This window comes from Varroa destructor, unplaced genomic scaffold (assembly GCF_002443255.2).
Source record: "Varroa destructor unplaced genomic scaffold, Vdes_3.0 BEIS01000005.1, whole genome shotgun sequence".
Taxonomy (NCBI): domain Eukaryota; kingdom Metazoa; phylum Arthropoda; class Arachnida; order Mesostigmata; family Varroidae; genus Varroa; species Varroa destructor.
Genome location: NW_019211458.1, coordinates 26,979,647 through 27,001,862, shown reverse-complemented (window position 1 = coordinate 27,001,862; position 22,216 = coordinate 26,979,647). Strand labels below are relative to the sequence as shown.

Below are 22,216 nucleotides of genomic sequence, written 5' to 3'. Positions count from 1 at the left end.
GTTTCGTAGTTAATTTCAAAATAGTTAAGTTCTCTGTATCAATGATTTTGCCAGCGTTCAGCACTTGTTTGCGTTCTCCTTATTAAAAGAGATTGCACACCCAACCTACCTTAGTCCTTTTTTACGCATTTTGCAAACTAACTTTACGACAAAATCGTCTGGCTATTGCATCTCGCTAAATCTTTGTACGCGGCCTTTTCCATAAGCGTACTTCCTTCGTTACCAACACTTTCATAAAAAAAGTGAATTTTCTTAGGTCATTATTAAGAATTACCTCACATCATTTAATGATGACCCTACGGCTGCTCAGCTACACGAATGTAGGCGATGTCTAACCACAATTAACTGCGTATAGTTTCCTAACTGTATGACCCCCTGTTTGCCTTAAAGGTGAAAAGCTTCACTACGGTGCCAGTTTTTAAACTTTTTTATTTTTGAAAACCCCTGGCTCCGACTTTCGTCGTCCTCAGTGTCGGTTATAACGCAAAATAGTGAGAATATTTCTGAGGTGACTTCCATTGCCTGCTTGTGTGGCCTGCGGTTTCCAGGCATGCTCGGCGTTGTTCTTAATCAAGACACTTCTCGCGGGTTCCACGGTAACCCCCCTGAGCGGACTGTACATACGTAAGCTAAGCGGTGACCAGCACCTGCCATGCCTAGTACGAATTCGAGCAGGACCGACTGGTTCCCTTTGATGTCCTATACGTCTCTCCTTTAAAAGTCACTCAAGTCGTTACGGCTTAACAAGCCGACCAAGCTGTGGTGAATCTGAGTTCCTTTAGACTAACTCATTATATTGTTTCAGCGGGAGTATCAACTGCTATATCACAAGAAGACACCGCCGCTTCAGATACCTATGATATTGGTAAACCTTCTATTGGCAGTTTAGGAGCGACCGAACCTCGAATCCAGCTGCTGTTTTGCTGGCAACGTTGTCCTAACAAATGTGAAACCTCTCTGAACACAGGTTGGCCATCGGTCGTGTGAACGGAAACGATAGGTCCAACAGTGTCTCAAGTGTACAACGATCTCGAGACCTGTAAAAGCCCAACTGGTGTTAATCGTTCATCATCGATCGCAACTAACAGGCCAACTTGTTATTAATGCTTTGGCTTAATTGCAGAAGCAGGTGACCGGCGTAACGTATGCTTTCTTGCGTCGTTTCCAGCGAGCCGAATCCCGTACCTAAGAGGTGTTCTATTGAAAAACGTCCACAGAAAAGTATTAACGGTGTGTTCTACACAATTGTAGCACCTTCGGCCATTGTATAGCCAACTGTTACATGTAGTTACAAATGTATTTTACCTCTACCGGAAGCCGCAATATGAAACAATAGCACCCGTTTAGCCATAACGACCCAAATAACATACAGTAATAATAAATATATGCTTTTATATTTGCTCTTGTATATTTCGAGAGAAATGGCGAAACGCTTGATCACACTGACCAGCTGCTGTACTCGTTCGTATATTCTCAATTCAACAAGGAAAGAAACAACAACAAGGAAAATGGTGGTGCCACTAAGTTTTGAAGGATTCAAAGTTTATCTGTTATCTAGCAGCTAGAAGTTTGCTGTGGCCTATATTAGAGGCGTCTAATACAGACACACATCGCCATCTTGTCGGTATATTTAACGCACACTTTATCGGGTTGTACGCTGCTTTTTCTGCTCGTATTTAGTTCCCTGTTAATGAGAAACCGATGTTTCGAAAGAAAACAACAATGCTATCATTTGTAGCTAAAAAACGGATATATGCAGACAGAAAATATTGGTACGAGAGAGAGGGAGGGAGGGAGCGATTTTACTTCATTTACTCGTCAAGTTCAATCAATGCAACGGTATTTCCTCGATTATCGAAAGCACTCATCAAGCAGAAAATACCTTGTGGCAATATATTCGTTTACCTACTCTTATATTTCCTGTCTCGTACGCATTACTAATGAACTATAGTATATACTATCTTATCGCTGCGCGCGACCTCATCTGCGAATATATTCAATACTATGTTTGAGCACTACGGTAACAAAAAGGGTTTAAGCTGACAACTTCAAGTTCTACTTGGTCTCCAAATCCAAGATTGATTCGAAGATCGATTTCTATGACAAATCGTGTTCTGCTTGATTTTTGACATAATACGATAATAGCGAACTCCTATTCAACTAATCAAAAAATAGAACACTGCGAAATTAAGTTACGACGAACTTACGAGTTCGCTGGAAACAGGCCCACGGCCGCTAATCACTATCAACAAAGTTATACATAAGCACATATCAAATACACATGTTGATCTAAAGGGAAACGCCTATTCAAGCGCATGTATCACTAGAAATGCTTCACAGTATATAACATCGAAGCATTTCGACTGGAAAACATAAAAAACATTCAAACATGAAAAAAGCTCAAGTTCATACAGAAAAGAAAAACAGAATGAGCCACCATTTATGAAAGTACTCAAGAAGCATCTTACGTCCGGTATTTATGAAAGCGCTACTATATATAGTTAACATAGTGAATTCAATGAAGACTCCAATCGATGAAGATCTGTTATTGCTAACAAACAGTGGCAACAGATTACGGTAATACTTTACTCGGGGTCATGGCCACCAAGCGGAAGATACTAATAAAAAAAAAAAAATGAGCTACTTTCCCGATAATTCGTTGATGACTTCTGTATTGATTGCATTGGCACCATTAACGATATAGCTGGGGAAACATGGGATGGCCAAAAGGAACGTAAGCGTGAAGGACTTTTGGGACAAATTGGGATAATCTATAGGCAATCAACTCCCGTGGAATGATCATTATGTCCAAAGAAGCTTTTTTTTTTAAGGGAATTTGATTGCATATAGGGCAGTAACTCGCCCAAGAATTGTCGACTCCTGATAACATGTTTTCTTTACGTAAGCTTTACATAAGCTCTTTCCTCCCCAGTCCTCGCGAACGCCTACACAACACGATTGTGTCAGCGGTTTCTGGTTTTGCTCCATTATGAACTGAACAGGCAGTTCTGGTGAATTTCCATTTAGGTAATAAACTAGCGAGACCAGGCCTTGTGAGTGAGCAACATTATACTAACTCCGAACGCTTTAGTTTCGGGGCGTAAACCACGAAGTTGAAATTAAGGCAAAACCGTCGACGTTCACTATTGTGCGTCATGGAAAGGCGGAATCTTTTACGATTTTATTCGTACAAGAATAAACGATTATTTCTAAATAGCAGATGTATGCGATGGGTACAAGGTCTCGCTAGTAACCCCTGTCGAGCCTCTGAATCATGGGATATAATGCAACCTATGGTGAAATACTGCAGCAGATGAACTATGCTCTCACCCCTCGGCCGTGCAGATCAAGTAGGAATGAAGAACGTATAAGTTTATGTTGAGATAAAGAAATCTAGCGCCATAGCTCAAATTGGAGTATATTCTAGTATAATGTACAACAATAACAGACTCAGTTAAAGAAGGACTGCCATTCTTTGCACTCACGAACTAGAACTTAGTCAGCAATAGTTACAGGTAACTGAAAAAACCGTTCTTACGCTGCATTAGTCATCAATGTGCATTCAATGTTTTCGTATTCCTATCTGTAGGAATACACATATATTGTTTGCAGTAACCGGATAATAAATGGTAATAGTAATCTTATGCCCTTGAAAAGTATATATATATATACATGCATATATGTGCCGACCGCTTTGAAAGCCTATCGAGCGTCTAGGCGTTTGGCTGGATGGGAAAGGAAGTATACTGACAGAGTTCTTAAAAAATATTTGCCACATAAAAAGCTTACCGATTCATGCTGATGCAACAAAGTTTCTTAGTTCAAGTTCTACACAGTGGATATAAAAACGAATTTTCAGTAAAGAAAATCAATTGTGTATGAAATTTTCTCATAGGGGTAAATATCGCGTTTCTACCTCGAAACAACTACGAATTTTTGAGGGATGTCGAGATTTTCGTATTGCTCGAGAAATTCGTTTTTTTTTTTTTTAGTATTGTTAATGTTGATTTATTGACATGTTGGGCCATACATTATTTTCTATACACAGAATGGCTCGAACAATATCGCAGGACTGCTGAAAGAGAATAACAGAAAAACTACAACAAGAACGCGGTAATACAAGGGAAACCGTAACAGGGTAAGGAGGTGGCAGGCGCGGCAACTGCGCGAATTCATGCTCTGAAATCGGGTTTGGGCACCTGGATTACATTCGTAACGCGGTATTCGAAATGGGAATTGGCAAAAGTAACGGAATAGCGTTGGATAGTGTCTGACGTGTGAATGTAACGTTTTTTTTTGTTGTTGAGTTTTATCTTCAAAAGCATGAACGGTTGTGGGAGTCTTGCCCAATATAGTTCTCATCGAAGTACATCTGACTTCGACGCTATCAACGTATATCGATGACAGTAAATTGGTTTTGTTTTCCCCCCCTGTCCCATTATTGAGACGAGCCTTATATACCTATTTAAAAAATACACACTACATTGTCTATAGATGTCTGCCTCGTTACGCAATTGGCATCTGAATTTGACCTTTCAAGCTAGCCCTTATTTGAGTAGTTGTTGTTTTTTTGCCGCGATGTTATATCAAAATATTATTATATCTGGTTTTTAAATAATTTTGTGGAACTTCAATATTGTTCGATGGTAAGGTCAAACGTTTGTTACATTAACCGAAATGACCTTGTCTTTTGCAGCCATATTCCTTATAGCAAACGGAAACTTGTAAGGCTAGGGTAAAAGCCGATTTGACAGGTCTATTTGTTTGTGATCCTGCTGCTTAACTGACAGCATCCACCAGTGTGGGGGTTACATAAGAAAATAAATCTGTCAGATGCAATGTACCGTTGTAGCATGCGACACAAGCATTTCATACGAATGGAGATACGTTAAGAAAACGTTTACGACAATTTCTAACAACTACCATTAATGAGAATGAACACACCGTTTCGAGTTCTTTTGTATCGGTTGTGACAGCTGTTCTCAACCGAAATAGTCCTTGTTTAACCTGTCCGGCCTTTATTTTTTCATTCTGTCCTTAAGTTGGAGACGGCTTCAAATTGAAAGGAAGCCAATAGTTTTTCTTATATCAAGCACATGTTCTCGGGACGAATTCTCGATAAACCCCTTAATGTCATACCTTAAAGGATCTCGTCTGGACATATACATAACAACGGTTCGGTAACGGAAATCCGAAAAATGCGCTAAAAATCTATTTTAAAAGCTGTACGCAAATTTCCACGTTTGCATTGAAAATCGTATTCGTCCCTCTCGCGGCCATTACAGCTGCAGACGGACAATTCACTACAAATTCACGGGAACCTTTTTAGGTTGTAGTTAGTCAGTGATATGTCATTTATCGCATTGTATGGCATAGATAAGGACAATTCAACTTTTGGGTCATGACCCTTAGACACGTGTGACACGGTTCGCGCGCAGCTCGTTACCATAAGCTACCAAGCGAATCAATCATTTTCTGCAGCGATACCGGCATTTAGAATTGCTATCGTGCTTATTCTCCGTGAAGCCAGCAAATTGATTTAGGAGTAGACCACGATGTGTCTATGGCATGAATGATGGAAGACCCTGAACAAATGTAACGTTATCTACCCTCATGTAGTAGCTGCCACTTGGATAGTTCCTATAACGAAGGCACCAAACAAAATTGTTTGTAAGTAAAATGATAATAATAGCCTGGTATATTTAGAAGGTTTGCGCCAAAAAATGAGGCGCAGAGTCATCTTAGACGACTCGTTGAAGTCAAAGGCATCACGTCTCCTAGAACACGAATTCTCGCGACATCCCTTAACTCTTCTAGTTGCATTATAGCCATGTTACATTTAAGCTGGCCAGCAGTAATAACTTTTCTAAGCAATATTAGGCTATGTAGTAATATCTACATCACTAAATATTGCTTCAATATTACATCCTTTGTATTCGGCACTGTCTTCACGGTAGATTAGGCTTAAGTACGGCATAACGTTATATAGTTCATATGGAAGCGAAGTAATAGCTCATGATTATTTCGTCGGTATTGGCAATCATTGGACATTTGGCAGTTGCGATCGAAGAAGGAGGGCAAAACTCCGTGAGTTTGATGTCCAGCTCGGACTGGGCGATCTTTTTGCATGATTTATTTTTTTAGTGCTAGCATCTGCGCCTGACACACATAAATGTCACTTTGTTCTCTTCAGTAACACAATGTGAACTTGAGAAAAATGTCAAAGCGAAACCTGATTTCGCCTTATGGATCTCATAGAGATATTGACCATTAGTGTATGTACTTTATAGAGGTTCTAGTTTTTACAAAAGTACAAGCCTGTCGCAGAGGGGTGCTAACTGTGAATAGCAGTGATGGAAGCGACATCGGAAATGACCGATTTCCGTTCCAGTAATCGTATAAGTCACGGGGGTAGCGTGTCCTTCAACAGAGAGCACTGTGTTGATGTTCAACAAAATGGACGTACGAAATGCTGCATTATACCAGACCGCGGAGATGGGTATAAAAGCTACCCATTTCGCAAAAATTTTTTCTAATAGTAGATCGTGTGGAAACGGAGCTGTCCACAGATGGGATAGACAATAAAAGGGAACTGAGTCATTAAATAGTTCTACAAAAGCGTCATGCATCCACAACTTAAATACCTAGACCGCAGATGTTTTTAGGGCTAGCTTGTCCTTACTCGATACAAACCGTGGCCGTCGACGTTATCCTGCACCGCTGTGCGTGGTATATTTCATCACACATGTCTTATGATTACATCGCTTTATTTAATTAAAACGACTCGAATGAGCAGACGAAATTTTCCCCGCCATGCGTTTCGCAATCAAAGACAACAGATAACGATTTTTGAGTAGACTATTTATTTCCAATGTTATCGCAAGTTCGGCGGATAACGATGTGCTTCGTCGGCGTAGAAAAACGTCCTGAATCGATAACTCGTTCGCAGGCACGGTTCAGATAACTATTTTATTATAGCTTCTCATTGATCGAAATGATCGGCGACATGAATGAAAAGTCTAGAAAGCACTGGAACATGTGGAGAAAATGCTATATACCGAAAACAACTTTGGACAATCTTGGGATCAGTAGAAGGAAACGTACAGCGTTGGCTTCTTCGAATGCATGGCCTTTCACTTCTGGCTAACAGAGTATTCTTCTATTGCCGCAACACGTTATGAGACGGTAATCCTGGAGGTTCCGGATCATTATAAGTGATGATGCAATATGTGCCGCAAATACATACTATGGACAATTTCAGTTTTCGCCTACCTTGCTTGCTTATAATACTGGCGTACGTTATTTTCAAATACATTTTGATTTTGTGTGTATGTACATGTATAAACGTATAGGTGTTACCACATTGCTTAAGGCTTCCGTTCAGCGCGGAATCTCTTAAGTCAATTTTCACTACAATCCAAGCAAACTACAACTGATTTACGCCTGACCTTAATCAAATTCTTTTAATTTTCGAATTAATTTGCTTAGGATGGTATACAGCACAATTTTCTTGAAAAATTGCAAAACTATCATAGACATTTAATGCGCTTCTTGCCATTGTTCCCGTCCTCTCCGCGACATGAAAATCTCTGCGTGGATCTGAAAATTTCTCTGAAATCTAACATCTGGTCCGAACATCCGCTTAGGGTCGCCACTAACCTCTGCTCCATAGGACATAGCCTGATTAGGTTTCCTGCTTTTGATGCTTCCCGCATCACTTTGGGTCATCGTGCCGGCGTTACTTATGTTCGAGCTATGCTGTTGTGTTGCTAACGAATCTTCAGTTCTTCAGAGCCGATAGTTATATTCTTCAGCTTACTGCGCCTTCTGCTGTCTCAAAAGATCGAGTAACATTACACAGCCATTGGCACATTATCGAACTGCATTAAAGCGCCTTATCAGTATGCCTTGAGACAGGGATAAAGGATCTATGTTGGCTCTTTTCCCACTTTTTACCTGCGTTTCTGTCTCGGTCTCGTTCAAAAGTTCACAACTACAGATCCTTTCTACGTCAACGTATTTGACGTACGGAATACGATGGAGGAAATAGTGATAGTTGCAGCAATAATTACACAACAGTTATCACCACACGAAGCATAATTGGCCCTCAATTATTAACTGACTAACGTAAATGGCTAACTGAGACACCCCAACCTGTCACAAACCGTATGCTGGCACTAACTTCTCACTATAGACTCTATCGAATTATACGGGACTTCCTCCTCTTTCTCAATGCCATCTTCAGCATTTTTTGTATGTACAATTGGTTCCTTATTGGCGTAATGGGAACTTGCAAGAGCAGTGACTTGCTTTAACTATACGAACAATTGTCTTCCGTGGCCTACCGTACTGGTGCAGTTTTCTTCTTTGTCTGTTCTGATCGTATGTATCAGACTATGACCAACTGTTGATTTTCCCGGCAGTCTATTTCTTCTTGTCTTTGATCTTTATCAACTGATGTGGGTACTGATCGAACAATAACAATGTCACACTCGTAACAGGGAAAATGCCACCACATTAACCGAACAACAGGTAAGTAACACATTGTGAACTACCTAACGTCCTCTGGTGGTCAACCCTCGCTGGGATATCATGACATAGATGACGAGACTAACTATGACGTCGTCCTATGTAAACTCCTGAGACGATAGCGAAAAAGTTGCCTTTACCAAAACAATTATTCGAAGAAATGTAATATAATGTGAAAGTAACGGCCATTGTCAATGGCAGTAACAACAAGAGTGGCGGTAGTCACGATAGCCGACTGCCAAATTGTCAACACTGGTAAATGAAGCAGCACAAGTAAGATTACCCTGAGCCTTTAGAGCTACAATGATGTAGAGCACTACCGAATCGTAGACGTACATGAACTACATAGAGCGACTGCACTCTTTTTACTTTCTTTTCCAACAAACAAAAAAAAAAAACAGGTTTGAACGTCGCGACGAGCCACGCGTGAATCAGGCTCAGCGCTAGCTTTGCGCACTCAATGGGACTGGGCCCGCGCCGAGTGAGATCACTAGCGAATGTCGGTAACGGCTAGGAAAAGGCACGTCGAACGCAGCGCAACCTTAGCCAAACGGCTGAGAGAAGGCCAAGTAACATGCGCGCTCATAACGGCGAGTGGCCGTAACGGCTACCGAGCGCGTGCGGCGCGCCGTTGGTCGGGGGTGGCAGATACGGCGCCGAAGGTAGCAGCTGCGTGGTGCACTCACCCTCGCTGCGTGCTTTGCTTAAGTGTAGGACAGAATGTAGTAGAATGGTTGAATTTTCGCGCACCCGCTCTAGTTGCAGTGGCTGCTCCAACTACTTTCGGTACTGCTTCGGAAAGCAGAAGCTTCAAATCCAGCGCCAATGGCAGCTGTAAGGGCGACGCTGCTAAGGCTGCGGTACTGAGGAAAGTGCTCTTGTCATTGGCCCTCTAATCAACAACAGCAAAAAACGAGTCCTTCTGTTCAATTAGCCCGCCTTTCTTCTGCTCAGTTGGCTGACACTTCAGTGCTGCTGGTATAGTTTGTTCTGCCCTAGGATAGCCTACTGCTGTCCCAATTGATCCCGCCATAACTTAACTTATACAAATGATGTCTGACTTTTCTCGACTCCCACCGATTAGGCTCCCGTACCTTTCTCTTTAACCGAAGACGGGCAGATCTCAGTAAAGCACTTGTTCGCCACCGAGGGCGCTGCTCTTGGCGCTGAGGGTAAGCCTCATCCCATGTCCGCTATAGGCGGGGGCAAACACTATGAACTCTATGTAATTCGCACACAGCCTCACACGCTTACATTGGGTAGAGTTGCCTTCACCCAATGACTGAGGGAGAACAACTGAATACAACAGAACAATGCTGCTGAAGCCTGCTGCGTGGCCTATTAACCGAATGACGGGCCAGACGAGAGCAATTGGCTATATGCGTAAGCTTGGCAAACGTTGCGAAAGGCTTATAACGCTGAAGTGACCTAAGTTAGCAGTATATAATGGACCCGCTACCCCTTGTTAGCATATCGCAATTACTGCATCGCATGTAACAGGGTGGAACCAGTTTGGTTGTAATTAAAACAACAGTAAAACTTGATGGGCCAATTTCGATGAACTAAATACGAAAAGAAATTGAATAGAGAGACGACATATATAGAGCAGCACAAGAAGAAAAGTTTAGAAAGCAAGCAACATATATATATATATATATTATTGATGTACTCCTTCGCTTATTAGCGATGAGCCTTAATACTTCTTGTAAACTTTGCCTTTATGAAAAATTAAATAAAACTACGATAGCCGGAAAAGCTAAAAAACCAGCACGTGATTTTTTGGCAAGATTTGATTTTTAATAATACCAATGTATATAGTCACATACAAATTTTTCCGTGTTAGGTCCACATACTTTCCAATAGCTAGTCGATATGGTTATCCAACTAGACATAAAATTGCGACTTTTGTCTGAACCATACTAGCGACATATTATATGAACAGATGTGCTTGATGCGTGTATTAGACTTCTCCATTAGGCCTAGCTTGGTGCAGAAATACACCATGTCACTATCTTTTATAATGTAATAAATTGCCTATGGAAAGTTTTTCGCGGTTGGCTAACGACGCCAAGGTCTTGTTATACAAAATAGCCGGATATTTTTACTATTAACGCCAAATGCACGCTTCGGGCCATCTCTATGTTATCAGCAGATAAGTCACGAAAACTAACCCACACAGTTAGTTACAATGTACAGATCGAGACACGAGGACAGAACAAGCTGTGGGCTATTAGAGATACCACTTGAAAAGCAAATGTGTACGCTGCTATAAGATAGAACATCTTTGTTTGTTTCTATCGTGCCGACTTTACAAAGATCAATGTAAAATGAGGCTTTAAAGAAGACACGTTCTAAAAAAAAATCGCTATGCTTCGCCTGTTATAGAGTTCTAAGAATGTACGTAAATTGTCCTAGCGACGATTGAAGCTGCAAGTTTAAAAAAAAAAAGGTTCAGTCTTTATAAATCCACACGGCGATCTCGATATCGCATGTACTACGGATACCCCAAAAATAAGTATAATTAATCTCCACACACTTTTAGATGCGCCGCATATATACTTGAAGGTCACTATAAATGCGGTCATATCATCAAAAGTCTTTGCTGGGCTTTCTAGCAGAGTGCTCGCAAATGGCACCTTAAATAAAAAAAATCAGCTGGAACAAATAAGGCAATCTTTATCTGAGAAGTCAACAAAGAGTGCAGTGTATTCGAAATGCTAACCCAAAAAGTGAATCAGAAGAGTTTGGCTCGCAAAAGTAAATTACATAATAGATATGAAAGACAGTATCGGCGTTTAGCTAAAGCACGTGTCGTTTGTCTTTGGATCATCGCTCTATGCTGATTGGATCTCTCATTAAATTCGACTTGTATCAAATACATCGACCTTTCTCTTCTGTGCCATAAATTTCCAATGACGGTGATAGCGACAATTATTTAAGCTCTACATATGATTGCCAGCCCATGACCCGGATACTAGGCAGGGACAATTTGGAGAAATCTCGGTTGGAAGCGTACATTTTTGCCAAGCTGTAACTTTCAGAAAGGAAAAAGAGTAGCGTCAAAAGAGTTCGTTTCCAAACGGTCAACCAGCGGATCTTCCAATTCATGTTCCGACATAATTTGCCGGTGAGTCCGGCCAATGCAGATAGGGAAATTTGGCATCTTTTTTAAATTTTAGAAAAAAGGTACCAACTGGGAGCATACCCTACGATAACTGACAGGCGAAGTACCATAGAAAAAAAACTTACTAAAAAGTCATTCATGCAATTTCCGACAAAAAGTTACGTTTCAAATCCCATCTGCCTCTATCCGTTAGCTAGATCGCCATGCTTTGTTTAGAGCTGATAATGCGCAGGTCGCATGCTCTGATCTTTGCTAACGAATACAAACGATAAGTTATTAGGGAATAATTACGCCCCGTGGAATCGTATCGCTCTAATGCGAGTATATGCGAAAACGACATTCCTAGGTGTAAGGATACTGAAAATTGTTGGCAAATGACTATTTTCGGTTTAGCTGGTTGCAGGCGAAAGGTACGACAAATCGATCAGGGTAGCCATGATGACAGGAGTACACAGACTAATTTTTCAACATGTTTTTACTAATTTTTATCACGGTGTAGTTTCTACCGTAACAATGATCTTTCGGATTTTTTTTTACAATTTTCCCTTTATTTAGCATTGCTTGATAAAACGGAAGCAGTCTGATATTTGTATAAAAATATATATTGGAATAGTTATGTTGTGAGTTTGCGTTTCGGCAACTTGCTTAAGTTGGTCAGTTATAGCGCGTCATTTACAAACTCAAGATTAAAATCATAGCCAACGCGTAGTTCGATCAGATAAGCTAGCTAAACCATGAAGTTAAGACACAATGTTAGTGCTATTATATCGAATAATTCGGAATAAGCAATACGCAAACGCAGATTGTTACTCGATTAGTCATTCAGTGCATTTCGAAATAACGCCTCGTCTTTGAATTGTTGAAATAATACATACGATACAATACCGATTTTATACGAATATAGAATGTATAATCATTCATGTACGCGCCCACAGGCGACAGTGGGTTGCTATTATCTGTGAGCACAATAAGTTATTTTCTGTCGTCCGCAAACATTGTCTATTACATACTGCACATCGTAACCCGAATGTGCGCTTTCTGTAGAAGGTGTGGTCTGTTCACTTCCAAAATATCATTTCTAGGCCTATAGATCTGCATCGAATGCAATCGGTGGGTACGAGCGTAAGTGGTCGCCACCTTCTTCTATAATTTTCTAATAATAATCCTATAATTCGCCCCGCAGACGTCGGCAGTCGTTCGAAAACAGGAATATATACGAAGCGATCAGACCATTCATTCGCTGGATATTTGTGAACGCGAGAGAGCGTTCGAAAAATGTTGTTTTTTTTTCGAACTGTTAGAGGCTATGCGGGTAGCAGACGACCCTCACCAAACCTAACGCCGATTATCCAAATTGAGCAGACGACGCTACGCCTCTTCGTACACCACTAAAGCATGTTATGCATTTTATTCTTGAATCATTTTTAATTTTATGCTAAGTATTAGCTCATTAGAATGGGCGGGTTTCATATGACTCAGGACATTTTATCTTCTGACTTTCGGGAACATTAGTCTTGATAGCAAATGCCGCCGGGATTAATCCAACATTCTTTTTTCTTATCGTCTCGCAGTCTTTTATGGATAGAAATTTCTCTAGTGCGGAGCGCATCATATTTGATTTTGTTCTAGTTAAAAATATTGTTGTTATCATCGCGTTTCGTATTTTATTAAATAAGACCTAAAGTTTGCATGATTAGATAGTATAAGTACGATATATAAGCCACATATATATTTATGTATAAAGATGTACGCTTATAGCTTACATAAGTTCTACATGGAACGAAGACTATGGCAGCATCGCTAATCAACTCAATTATATAATACTTAGCGATACGTTAGCTTGCTCGTGTATTTTCCTGATGAAAAATACGTCTTAATTGTAATCAATTTTTGCTCGACTTCCTCAGCCCGTGGTTATTTTTGGAAGACGAAGCGTTCACTGCCACAAGATTAAGTTATTACCATGTTACGTATTTATCGATGCTTGATTATTTGAAATTTTAAAATATCCTATTTGTCAGATTTTGTATGGCGAGCAGAAATTAATAATTGCGATAAGAAACATCATGAAAGCAGCACCTCAGCCAATATTTAATGTTTCGGACCTCTTTCGCCAACAAACGTAGGACACCTGTGCAAACTTGTGCTCAAAATCGCCTTTGTGTTAATAGTTTGGCCGTTCCTTTGAATTAGCTTAGGCCCTCCGTTCAGACAAGAGCAGTTAGTTCGTTGGTAGCCAATAGAAAATTGTCAACATACGCTGGTTTACAGAATTTATGCGGGAGAAACATATAAATGTGAAAAATGGTATATATGAAATCACAGAGCCCATCGAGGCATCTGGCTTATTACAAAACGGTCGACCAGTACAAACACCTGTACGGATGGTATAGTTGATCGATTACGACTTGGCTAGTAACTAGCCAAATTTACAAGTGAAGCCGATAAAACCGGATTTACTATTAACAGGACAATAAAATTATTTTTCGTTTATACGGTCTCATTTTTTACCGTCCCATTTTTGTCTTTTGGGGCTGCAATCGTTTGGCTAGTGTTACCCTTATTGTAGTTTGTCGTAGCGAACAACATTTCAACGACAGTATTTTCTAAAGGAGCCCCGGGGACCAATACTGTCCAAGTATAAACGGTCCTATTTTGATACTGCATTTAGTCATTTCGCCCTTTCCTATTAGTGGCTAGTACAGCGAATGGTATTCTTATTCGGGCTATGCGACATAATTTATAGCCAAGATGAGCAGGACTAACTCGTTGACGACGTTCGATCGGCGGTAGAGTAATATCCTATCGCTAAAAACACCTAATCGACTAGGCCAATTTCTGGCAGAAATTATTGTGGATCATTCTCTATGACGGGTCGTTGCTTTTGGGTCTCGCCCCATCTGTTAGATGACGTTCGACGTCTCCATCGGAGCATTTCGGCATCATACCTACATGTTTTAGTCGTATCATGGTGGGCGTAACCTGATTTTGCAGTCAGCTTTGTATATAGTTCCAGAAAGCGAAAAGTCACATTCATAGTGGGGTGCCTAATCCTACCTGGTAATTACTGTTGATGGGCTATGGCAGTGGTCACTGTAGTATATAGTGTCCAACCTATTTTGGACGCTGCATGTGAGCAGTGAATCCTCTTTGGTATGGAGGCGTTTATGGTTGTCCGGAGTGCGATTTAACAGGGAATACACAACCGAACTGCTTTTTAACTTTTTAGCTATTTCGTAAACTTCAGTCGACAGCAAGCAGCTATTACTACAATGATAAATAATGACGCATCACAGTTTCAGAAAAATACGTTGCGAAAAGTAGCGTACCTTTTAGTGATCTGACGGGATGAATCTGACGATGCGTGCACTGAACAAATTTGACAGAGAGACTATTTCACATTTGTCAATCAGATCGTGTACGGAGTCGGACTAGGGACTGCTGGAAGCATCGCATGTATCGAAGCGAGCTACAAAAAACCATTGATGCCGGATGCTTATTTACGACTCTGGAATGGCTACAGAGCAGTGGTAGATTGAACAGCTTTATCCAGGCCTTTTGTCTGGTGTTTGACAAAAAGCTGACTTAGTCGTAATTCTCGCGTTTATCCTTAGCAGTACTACTACGATCGAATCACTTTCTTTTTCTCTCTCAATTTTATGGCGAACCCCATTCTTTACGCCTATGATAAGGCAAATTACACTGATTCGTTGAAACTATACAAATCGCGTCAATGGCTATGAGAGATACGCTTGGATGCAGGATTGTTTTTATCAGTCGGTGCTTCCTTTTGCCATGATCCTTCTTTTCCAAATAAAAACCGCGGCACAACAGAGCTATGCCACATCGTAAGGCTTGTACAGAGATGATCTCACCTACTGCCTAGTCATGCATGTGTTATAATCGTTACTATACATCACAGTTAGAAGACTGTCATTAGTAATGAACTAACTGGAAATATCCAATCAAGGTATTACGAAAATAAAGGCACGAAGTTAAGACGAGGGTGTAAAAAATAATAGTCCAGTTTTATCAGTGGTCGAATTGGTTTAAATATTTATTGACGCAGCGTAAATTGCTATAGAAAAATTCTGGGTTTTGAAAAAACGGCGGAACCGTGTAACGGTCATCGATATACGAGGCACGAACTCGACCTTTTTTCTCCATACCTATTCATTATACGTATATTTGTAGAACTATACATACTGTTACTAATAACATTACGCCGTACTGAATTTCTCAAATACTTTTTGATTGATTTGCAACTGAGAATTGTTTTTTGGGACAACAACCGTTTTTCGGCATATATGTGCAAAGTATACGTTACTCGTGGGATTCTTTTATTACTTACGATTTACGTGCCGCGTCTTGCCACGCAGCCGGCTATAGAATGACTTCCGGACTCCGTATTATAACGGGTAGCAGCCTAATTACCTTATAGCAAATCTAGGACTCGTGAATCAGCCAATAAGTATGCTCACATTTGTATAGCTATTGCATAGAACATTTTACCCTTGCTCATCGTTTCTGAAACACTATCACATATATGACGAATTTCGTTTGACCAAGCGGTGGACAAATGGCGACAACAACAACGATGATGATGTCGTCATTTAGTGCAGTCGAAATTCGAAAGCCTGCGCCAACAAGGCCGTTATTCACGGAGTACGATGGCTGTCACATTACAGACGAAACTCTATTCGGCCAATATTTTTACTGTGCTTTCTTCCTAGCGTGTTGTCCCTACCATCATCAAATAGGACCGAGCCGAAATCGATTGAAAGGACAGCGAAACGGCAACGCTCTAGTGATAGATCTAGAACGAGCTGAGGCTCGAGCCTCGACTACTTTCGACCTTACCATGCCGGCCGAAGACGGAGACCTTTCGCACAACGGCCCGCTGCACAAAGGCCAGCCTAGTCGAGCTCTAGGCTCGAATGATATACATGTAAATAAATTCATTGATAAAATCAGATACAACTGTAACACGAGGCAAGGTAGTTAATGGCGGCACAGACAGATAGACACACTGAGGCAGTTAAGATTGCAAAATTAAAAAAAGGTAGAAAAACGGTAAACAACGGTATAGTCTCGAAAAAGGTATGTTTCCGCGCTGTGTGCGCACATATATAGAAACATCTTCAAGTTTGATAAAATGTCTCGTTTGTTATGCTATCGCTATTGCTATTGCTGTTGTTTTTATCGTTGTTCTGCCCTCGTTGTTGCTATTATTGTTTTGCCCAGTGCTTGCTACGTATAGAATGCAGCAACAGCGAGCGGTGTATAACGGGCGCGAACGGAGTGCGAGAATTGAATTGCGAATTGCGGCCAATACATTAGCTTGCTTCGTCTGCATTGCAGTGGTGTTGCTAGTTCAGATAGATACCTCATCTTCCTTCATGGCAGGATCCAGCGAGCCGGTGATGCTGGAACGTCCTCGAGAGACGTTCCTGCGTGTAATATAGGCCTAATTCACGACGCGATTTGCGTTTATGAACAGGCTTTATTCGTCCCTAATCCGGCGATTTCTTTAAATGTCAACGTAAACGTTACGTCGCTAATTTAATGACACCCTTACAGTTTTTGCACCCTGAATGAATCACTTGCACTGCCAATTATCACATTTGCTTGAACGAAAGCTTCAGATGAATTTGTTCGCGGCAGTCTACGTAACCAGCTGACGTGCCGTTTCTCGATGGAAAGCAGAGCCTTTTAGACGCGAACTTTCTTAGCAAAAGAATGCGAGATTTATTTTCACTCTCTCGCTTTCTCTGTCTCTGATAACGGAGCGTCGAGGAGAGATTCCTACCAACGATAGTCGATTACGGCAGCCCTAGCAGATAGGAAAAAGGACGCACATAAACATTTCCGCCGGTCTCAGTTGACTTTCAACGGACAATCCAGTGAGTCGGTAGGGTTGTGTGATAGCAGTTTGCTTGGTTCGCCGCAAATGGAGCTATAGGTCTTCGTTCAACAACATCAACTAGCAATGGCCACTTACAGTGGTAATGGAAGAAGCCTCAGTCTCGACCTAACTAATGTTCATTAAATGTGGGAGAGGGTGCAGTGACTAGCTTTATCCGTCCTCGACAGTGGCGGTGGCAGTCGTGGCTACGTCAGCGTCTACGTTGAGAGACAAGGTGCAAGACAGGCGGTCTGCTTTGGAATGTCTCGGAGAACAAATGTGGACCAACAAACGGGATATGCTTCTTGGCGTTCTGGCCCCCCAATGAAACTTCATAGCTATGGGTAATTAGAGTCATAGTCGCTTGGTCGGTTGATAGCAGTCTGCGCGAGGGACAGTCCCTCTGTTGTCCCGCTCGTCTGATGCTATGGCGGGACACATATCTTCTCCTGTTGTCCAGCGACCTATGGACGCTACCGTGTGTTCGAATTGTAGAGTTACTCCCACGAGCAGATTGCCGGTAAAGTTAGAACCAAAGTCGGTGGTGGAAGGTAGGCGAGCGTGTAAGGATCCGGAGACAGGCTCTAACCAGTAGGCGCTTGGGAGTCGAAGGACTGCAGGCCTTGTCCGGGAACATAGACACTGCACGCAGAGACAGATTCACAAAGTCGACTGTGCCGATTAAGGCAGTAGAGGTGACAGCAGTCGCAAGAAAGAGCTTTTAGTTATTCTGGGTGTCAGCAACAGCCTCCGGACGGGTAAAGGGAAGGTCTCGTCGCTGTCAACCGTAAAAGTTGTCGGCGTTGACTCGGACATCATGGTGAACGGGCCTTTCTCGTTGACACGCGAAGCGGTAACCTACAGAATAGCATCGTGTGACATTTTACTGAGAAGCGGATACGAGTGCGGTTGTGAGCGTTAAGCCGAATGAGACCATTTACGCGGCAGCTGCACCGAAAACCGACCCAACTGGAGCATTAGAGTTTCACCAAAGCAAAAGGAGGCGCGGAACATCCACATGCAAACGATTCCTTTTAGAAGTTTTTCGAGTTCTGCCCATAAAATATTTTAATTGTAGTGGAAACAGGAAAAAGCCAAAGGATGAAAGGTGAATGAAGCAGAGATATGGCAATGGAAGGTTTACATGGTACATCTGCTCCCGCATTACCAGGAATCCACCAGTGGCTAACCTCAGTGCCAGATACTGTTATCGTGTACCCATTAAAAATTCTAGATAGCTTGACCATTGCACTACGCTCAAGTATCGTAGGTATGCGCAGCAACGACGTCATAAAAAAGGTACAGACAAAGCGAACATAGGGGCACACAAATCCCTTTTTCGCTCCCGCAGGATCCAATCTTTGCATTCATCCTATTTTGACTGGTTGGTCCGGGTCCTACTGATCCCAAGCCCTCGACAACAGCATACACTAGTGCGGCTCCGCTCTGATCGGTGTGTTTAATGACTATTTAGTTCAGCCTCTTACGGTGATACATAAAATCCTCTTTCGAAGACTACATGTTGTTTTTATGGCAGAAAACTCGCCATACAAATTACTAATTTTTCGAATAACTTAAATATTAATCTACGTCTTATTATAAATTATAAAAAAAAAAACAAACAATAATCATTTTCTATAAACAGATTGCTTTTTCCAGCTTTTTTTTGCTGCTGTTGACCCAGACATGTTAAGATACTTTTTATGGAGGCAAAGTGCCTATTAGTTAATAAGTCAACGTTTTCAGTTACGGGTGGCATGAATGCTTATATATTTAGTCAGAATAATATTGTGTATACAGTCGTCAAAGTGCTCATTCATATATTAAATTAATAGTCACAGAAAGTTTTACGTAGAATTCGTAGGCAACATGCATCCTATCTGTGGCATCCGTGGCGCCCTCACGCGGCTCGTCCTGATCCTACGCCTCTTAGCAGGCGAGATTAGTTGCGACTGAAGGCCTTGGTGGCGCCACCTTTTAAGACTACCCTTTCCTCTGAAGTCTATGGCCGATCGAAGATAAAGGCAGAGCTTTTTTGGACTATTACAGGGACCCTACCGGCAATAGCAAAGAAAGATTTCGTTATTTCTGTCATGGCTTGCTATTCAATTTGAATAAATAAATAATTTTTCACACTCTCTCTTTCTATTCCTATACGCCATCTCGGGCATGCGTCAATGCCGAGATGAGTGGTAATCCAGATATTATTTATATAGAAATATAAATAAATTGTTTAACTAGAAGTAAAATTCTTTACTCTTCTATCTCCTCAAACTTGTAGCAAGACAATGTTCGCACACAGTCTCCTACACTATCAAAGTATCGGAAGGAAAAATTAAATAATTACGTAAATTTTGTTTGGGATTGGCGCGAATCTGCCCGATGAGCATAAATAAAGAATCATTTGAAAATATTTAGGTTTCACCTGGGAATCGAGCCCAAAGCCTCGCACTCGTATGGCGGACAACCTCACCACCTCAGTGACAAGATAACCAGTCAATTAGTATCTACACCGGTTTTACTGAGTCACCAAGGGTGTCTTATAATTTAACATACAATAGGAAATACGTCTAAGCACATGGCAGAGTCATATTTATGCACACAAAGTAACGAGGGCCTGCCTGCCTTGGCGTTGAATTATTTCTTTTTATTTAGGCGACGCCTGTATGCCAACAGTATCGGAGCGAAGAAATACATGTTTGTTGATATACAAGGGTACTACTGGATCGGGCGAGTGTCTATTAGTCCTATATCAATGACTGCGGACGAAAAAGGAACTGCAACTAGCGCCTTTGTGAGGCTAAGTCAATGCATTTTGTGAGACATCGACAAGTACGGAGCAGAGATCAGGCCATTGTAAGATCACGTCCCCTATTCAGCAATTGAGCACGCTACTAGTAATCCGTGAAGACTTGACAAAACGTTGTCTGCCTTTCAGCTGTGCTTCTTGCGTACTATTCGGCCAATGTATTTCTACTCTTAGCTCACACCACTATAGGGGCGGTATAAATCTACAATGTTAGGTAGAATGTGATAGCATAGATGCTATCGGTTCTACGCTATCTGACGCCGTATGACAGCACTCATATGAAATCCACTTGGCAAATTTAGCCGATAAACATTGCCTGCAAAAGCTAAGGACCTATTTGTTGGTCTAAAGGGGAATCGTTGTGATGGTATTTTGCTAGTTGTTCTGGATTACATAGTTCCTTTTTTCTTTTTGTCTTTTTTCTGTCCAACAGTAGAACCAGCAGGATGGCTCAGGAGCTCTGGTGGACATAAAGCTACGTGTGACGTGGCTCATGCAAAGTTCCCAAGATATGCGATAAAGTACAAAGAATCGTTTCATCTGTAAAAAGAAGAGACTAGGTACTTATGATTGATGTATCGACTCGTTGGCGCTGTTCGCTATATTCAACAAACTCGCCTCGGCTATATCTCGGTCGTTTATATATATACATACATACATATACACCTTTGCTTCAGGTTAACCGAGAGTTTACTATGATGTACAGCCCACCGTACATACACAGAATACTGTTCACGTTTTCTACCCACTAAGGTGCAACGTTGAGTTGTTATTCATCGATATTTTTTTAGAAAGACTCTATTGGTTAGATGGTTCTAATTGAGGTGTCATACCCTGTTACATTTAACTCTTATTTTTCCCGACATCTGTACTCACCATAGCCTATGGCCTAAACAAAGACTATGGACAAATGAAGCTCTTTTCCTTCTGTGTGCCTGCATCTGCTCGCCACCCCTCCTTTTGCTACAACAAGTCACCATAGCAATCATAAGTGATAAACTTCATCGTATCTTATGGCGTTGAAGCACTGTATATGAGCGGCCGATTTAAAGACACGGCCGAATGGAAGGTAAACTGTACCACGTAGTACAACCCAGTGCATACGTCGTGCTGCGAACCTTAATAGAAATATATAGCTACTGATAACAGAATGTTGACATTATAACCACGTGACCGACTTATTATTGCTTATTTAGCAGCATAAAGGACAATCATCTTCTTGAAGAAAGAAACAGTTCCGTATATCATGCACCGAGCAATCCGCTACATCTCTGTTCCATTTAGTCCAAAAGCTTTTTATTCCACTATATATGTAGGCTCATAATTGAGAACAAGTGCGGCTCACTACAGAGTGCCATGCTATCGCCCTCGACGGTCCGCTCCGTTTTGCACATTCAGCAAGCGAACTCGTCTGGCAAACGGATGATACGAAGAGAATTAGAGAAGGATTCTAGCAAATTGTGCGGAAATTAGTCAAGGTTTCCTCTCCCGTGTCTTCGTACTTTCGTACACGAGACCAAGTGACGAGGATTACCTTTTTCTATCAGGCATTGGGAAACTGGAACCACCCATGACTTTATTTTTCTTCGTTTAGCTCCCTTGCAAATTGCGTAGTGGTTATGGTGGCACCACAGGCACCTTTGCTGGCCATGATTTGTCAACCGCTGACTCCTTACCATCTGAACATGCTGGAGTTAGAACACAATGGTAGTTAGTAAGCCAGAGTCTTCTACCTGATATGGCTACTTAGCAAAAAAAAACCCTTGATTTGTTGAAGCATGTCTGTAATCTGAACAAGAATAGTGTTGAGTATTTAAATAGCATCTTTGAATTTACCTATTTTCCGTAT

General features: G+C 41.4%; 1 protein-coding gene across 21 annotated transcripts in view; it reads right to left on the bottom strand.

Annotated features, from left to right (window-relative positions):
• Dpp10 (Dipeptidyl peptidase 10) overlaps positions 1–22,216 on the bottom strand; it is a 329,746-nt gene that overhangs the window by 61,348 nt on the left and 246,182 nt on the right. For 2 of the 21 annotated variants that reach the window (XM_022808573.2, XM_086991330.1), the window contains exon 1: positions 7,660–8,998. The exons of 17 other annotated variants lie outside the window; for them this stretch is intronic. In XM_022808573.2, the coding sequence (XP_022664308.1) occupies positions 7,660–7,728 (69 nt within the window). In that variant the 5' untranslated portion in view covers positions 7,729–8,998. Of the gene's footprint in view, positions 1–7,659; positions 8,999–17,039; positions 17,643–22,216 lie in introns of those variants that run through there. 2 more of the 21 variants (XM_086991335.1, XM_086991337.1) reach the window with 2 other exon arrangements.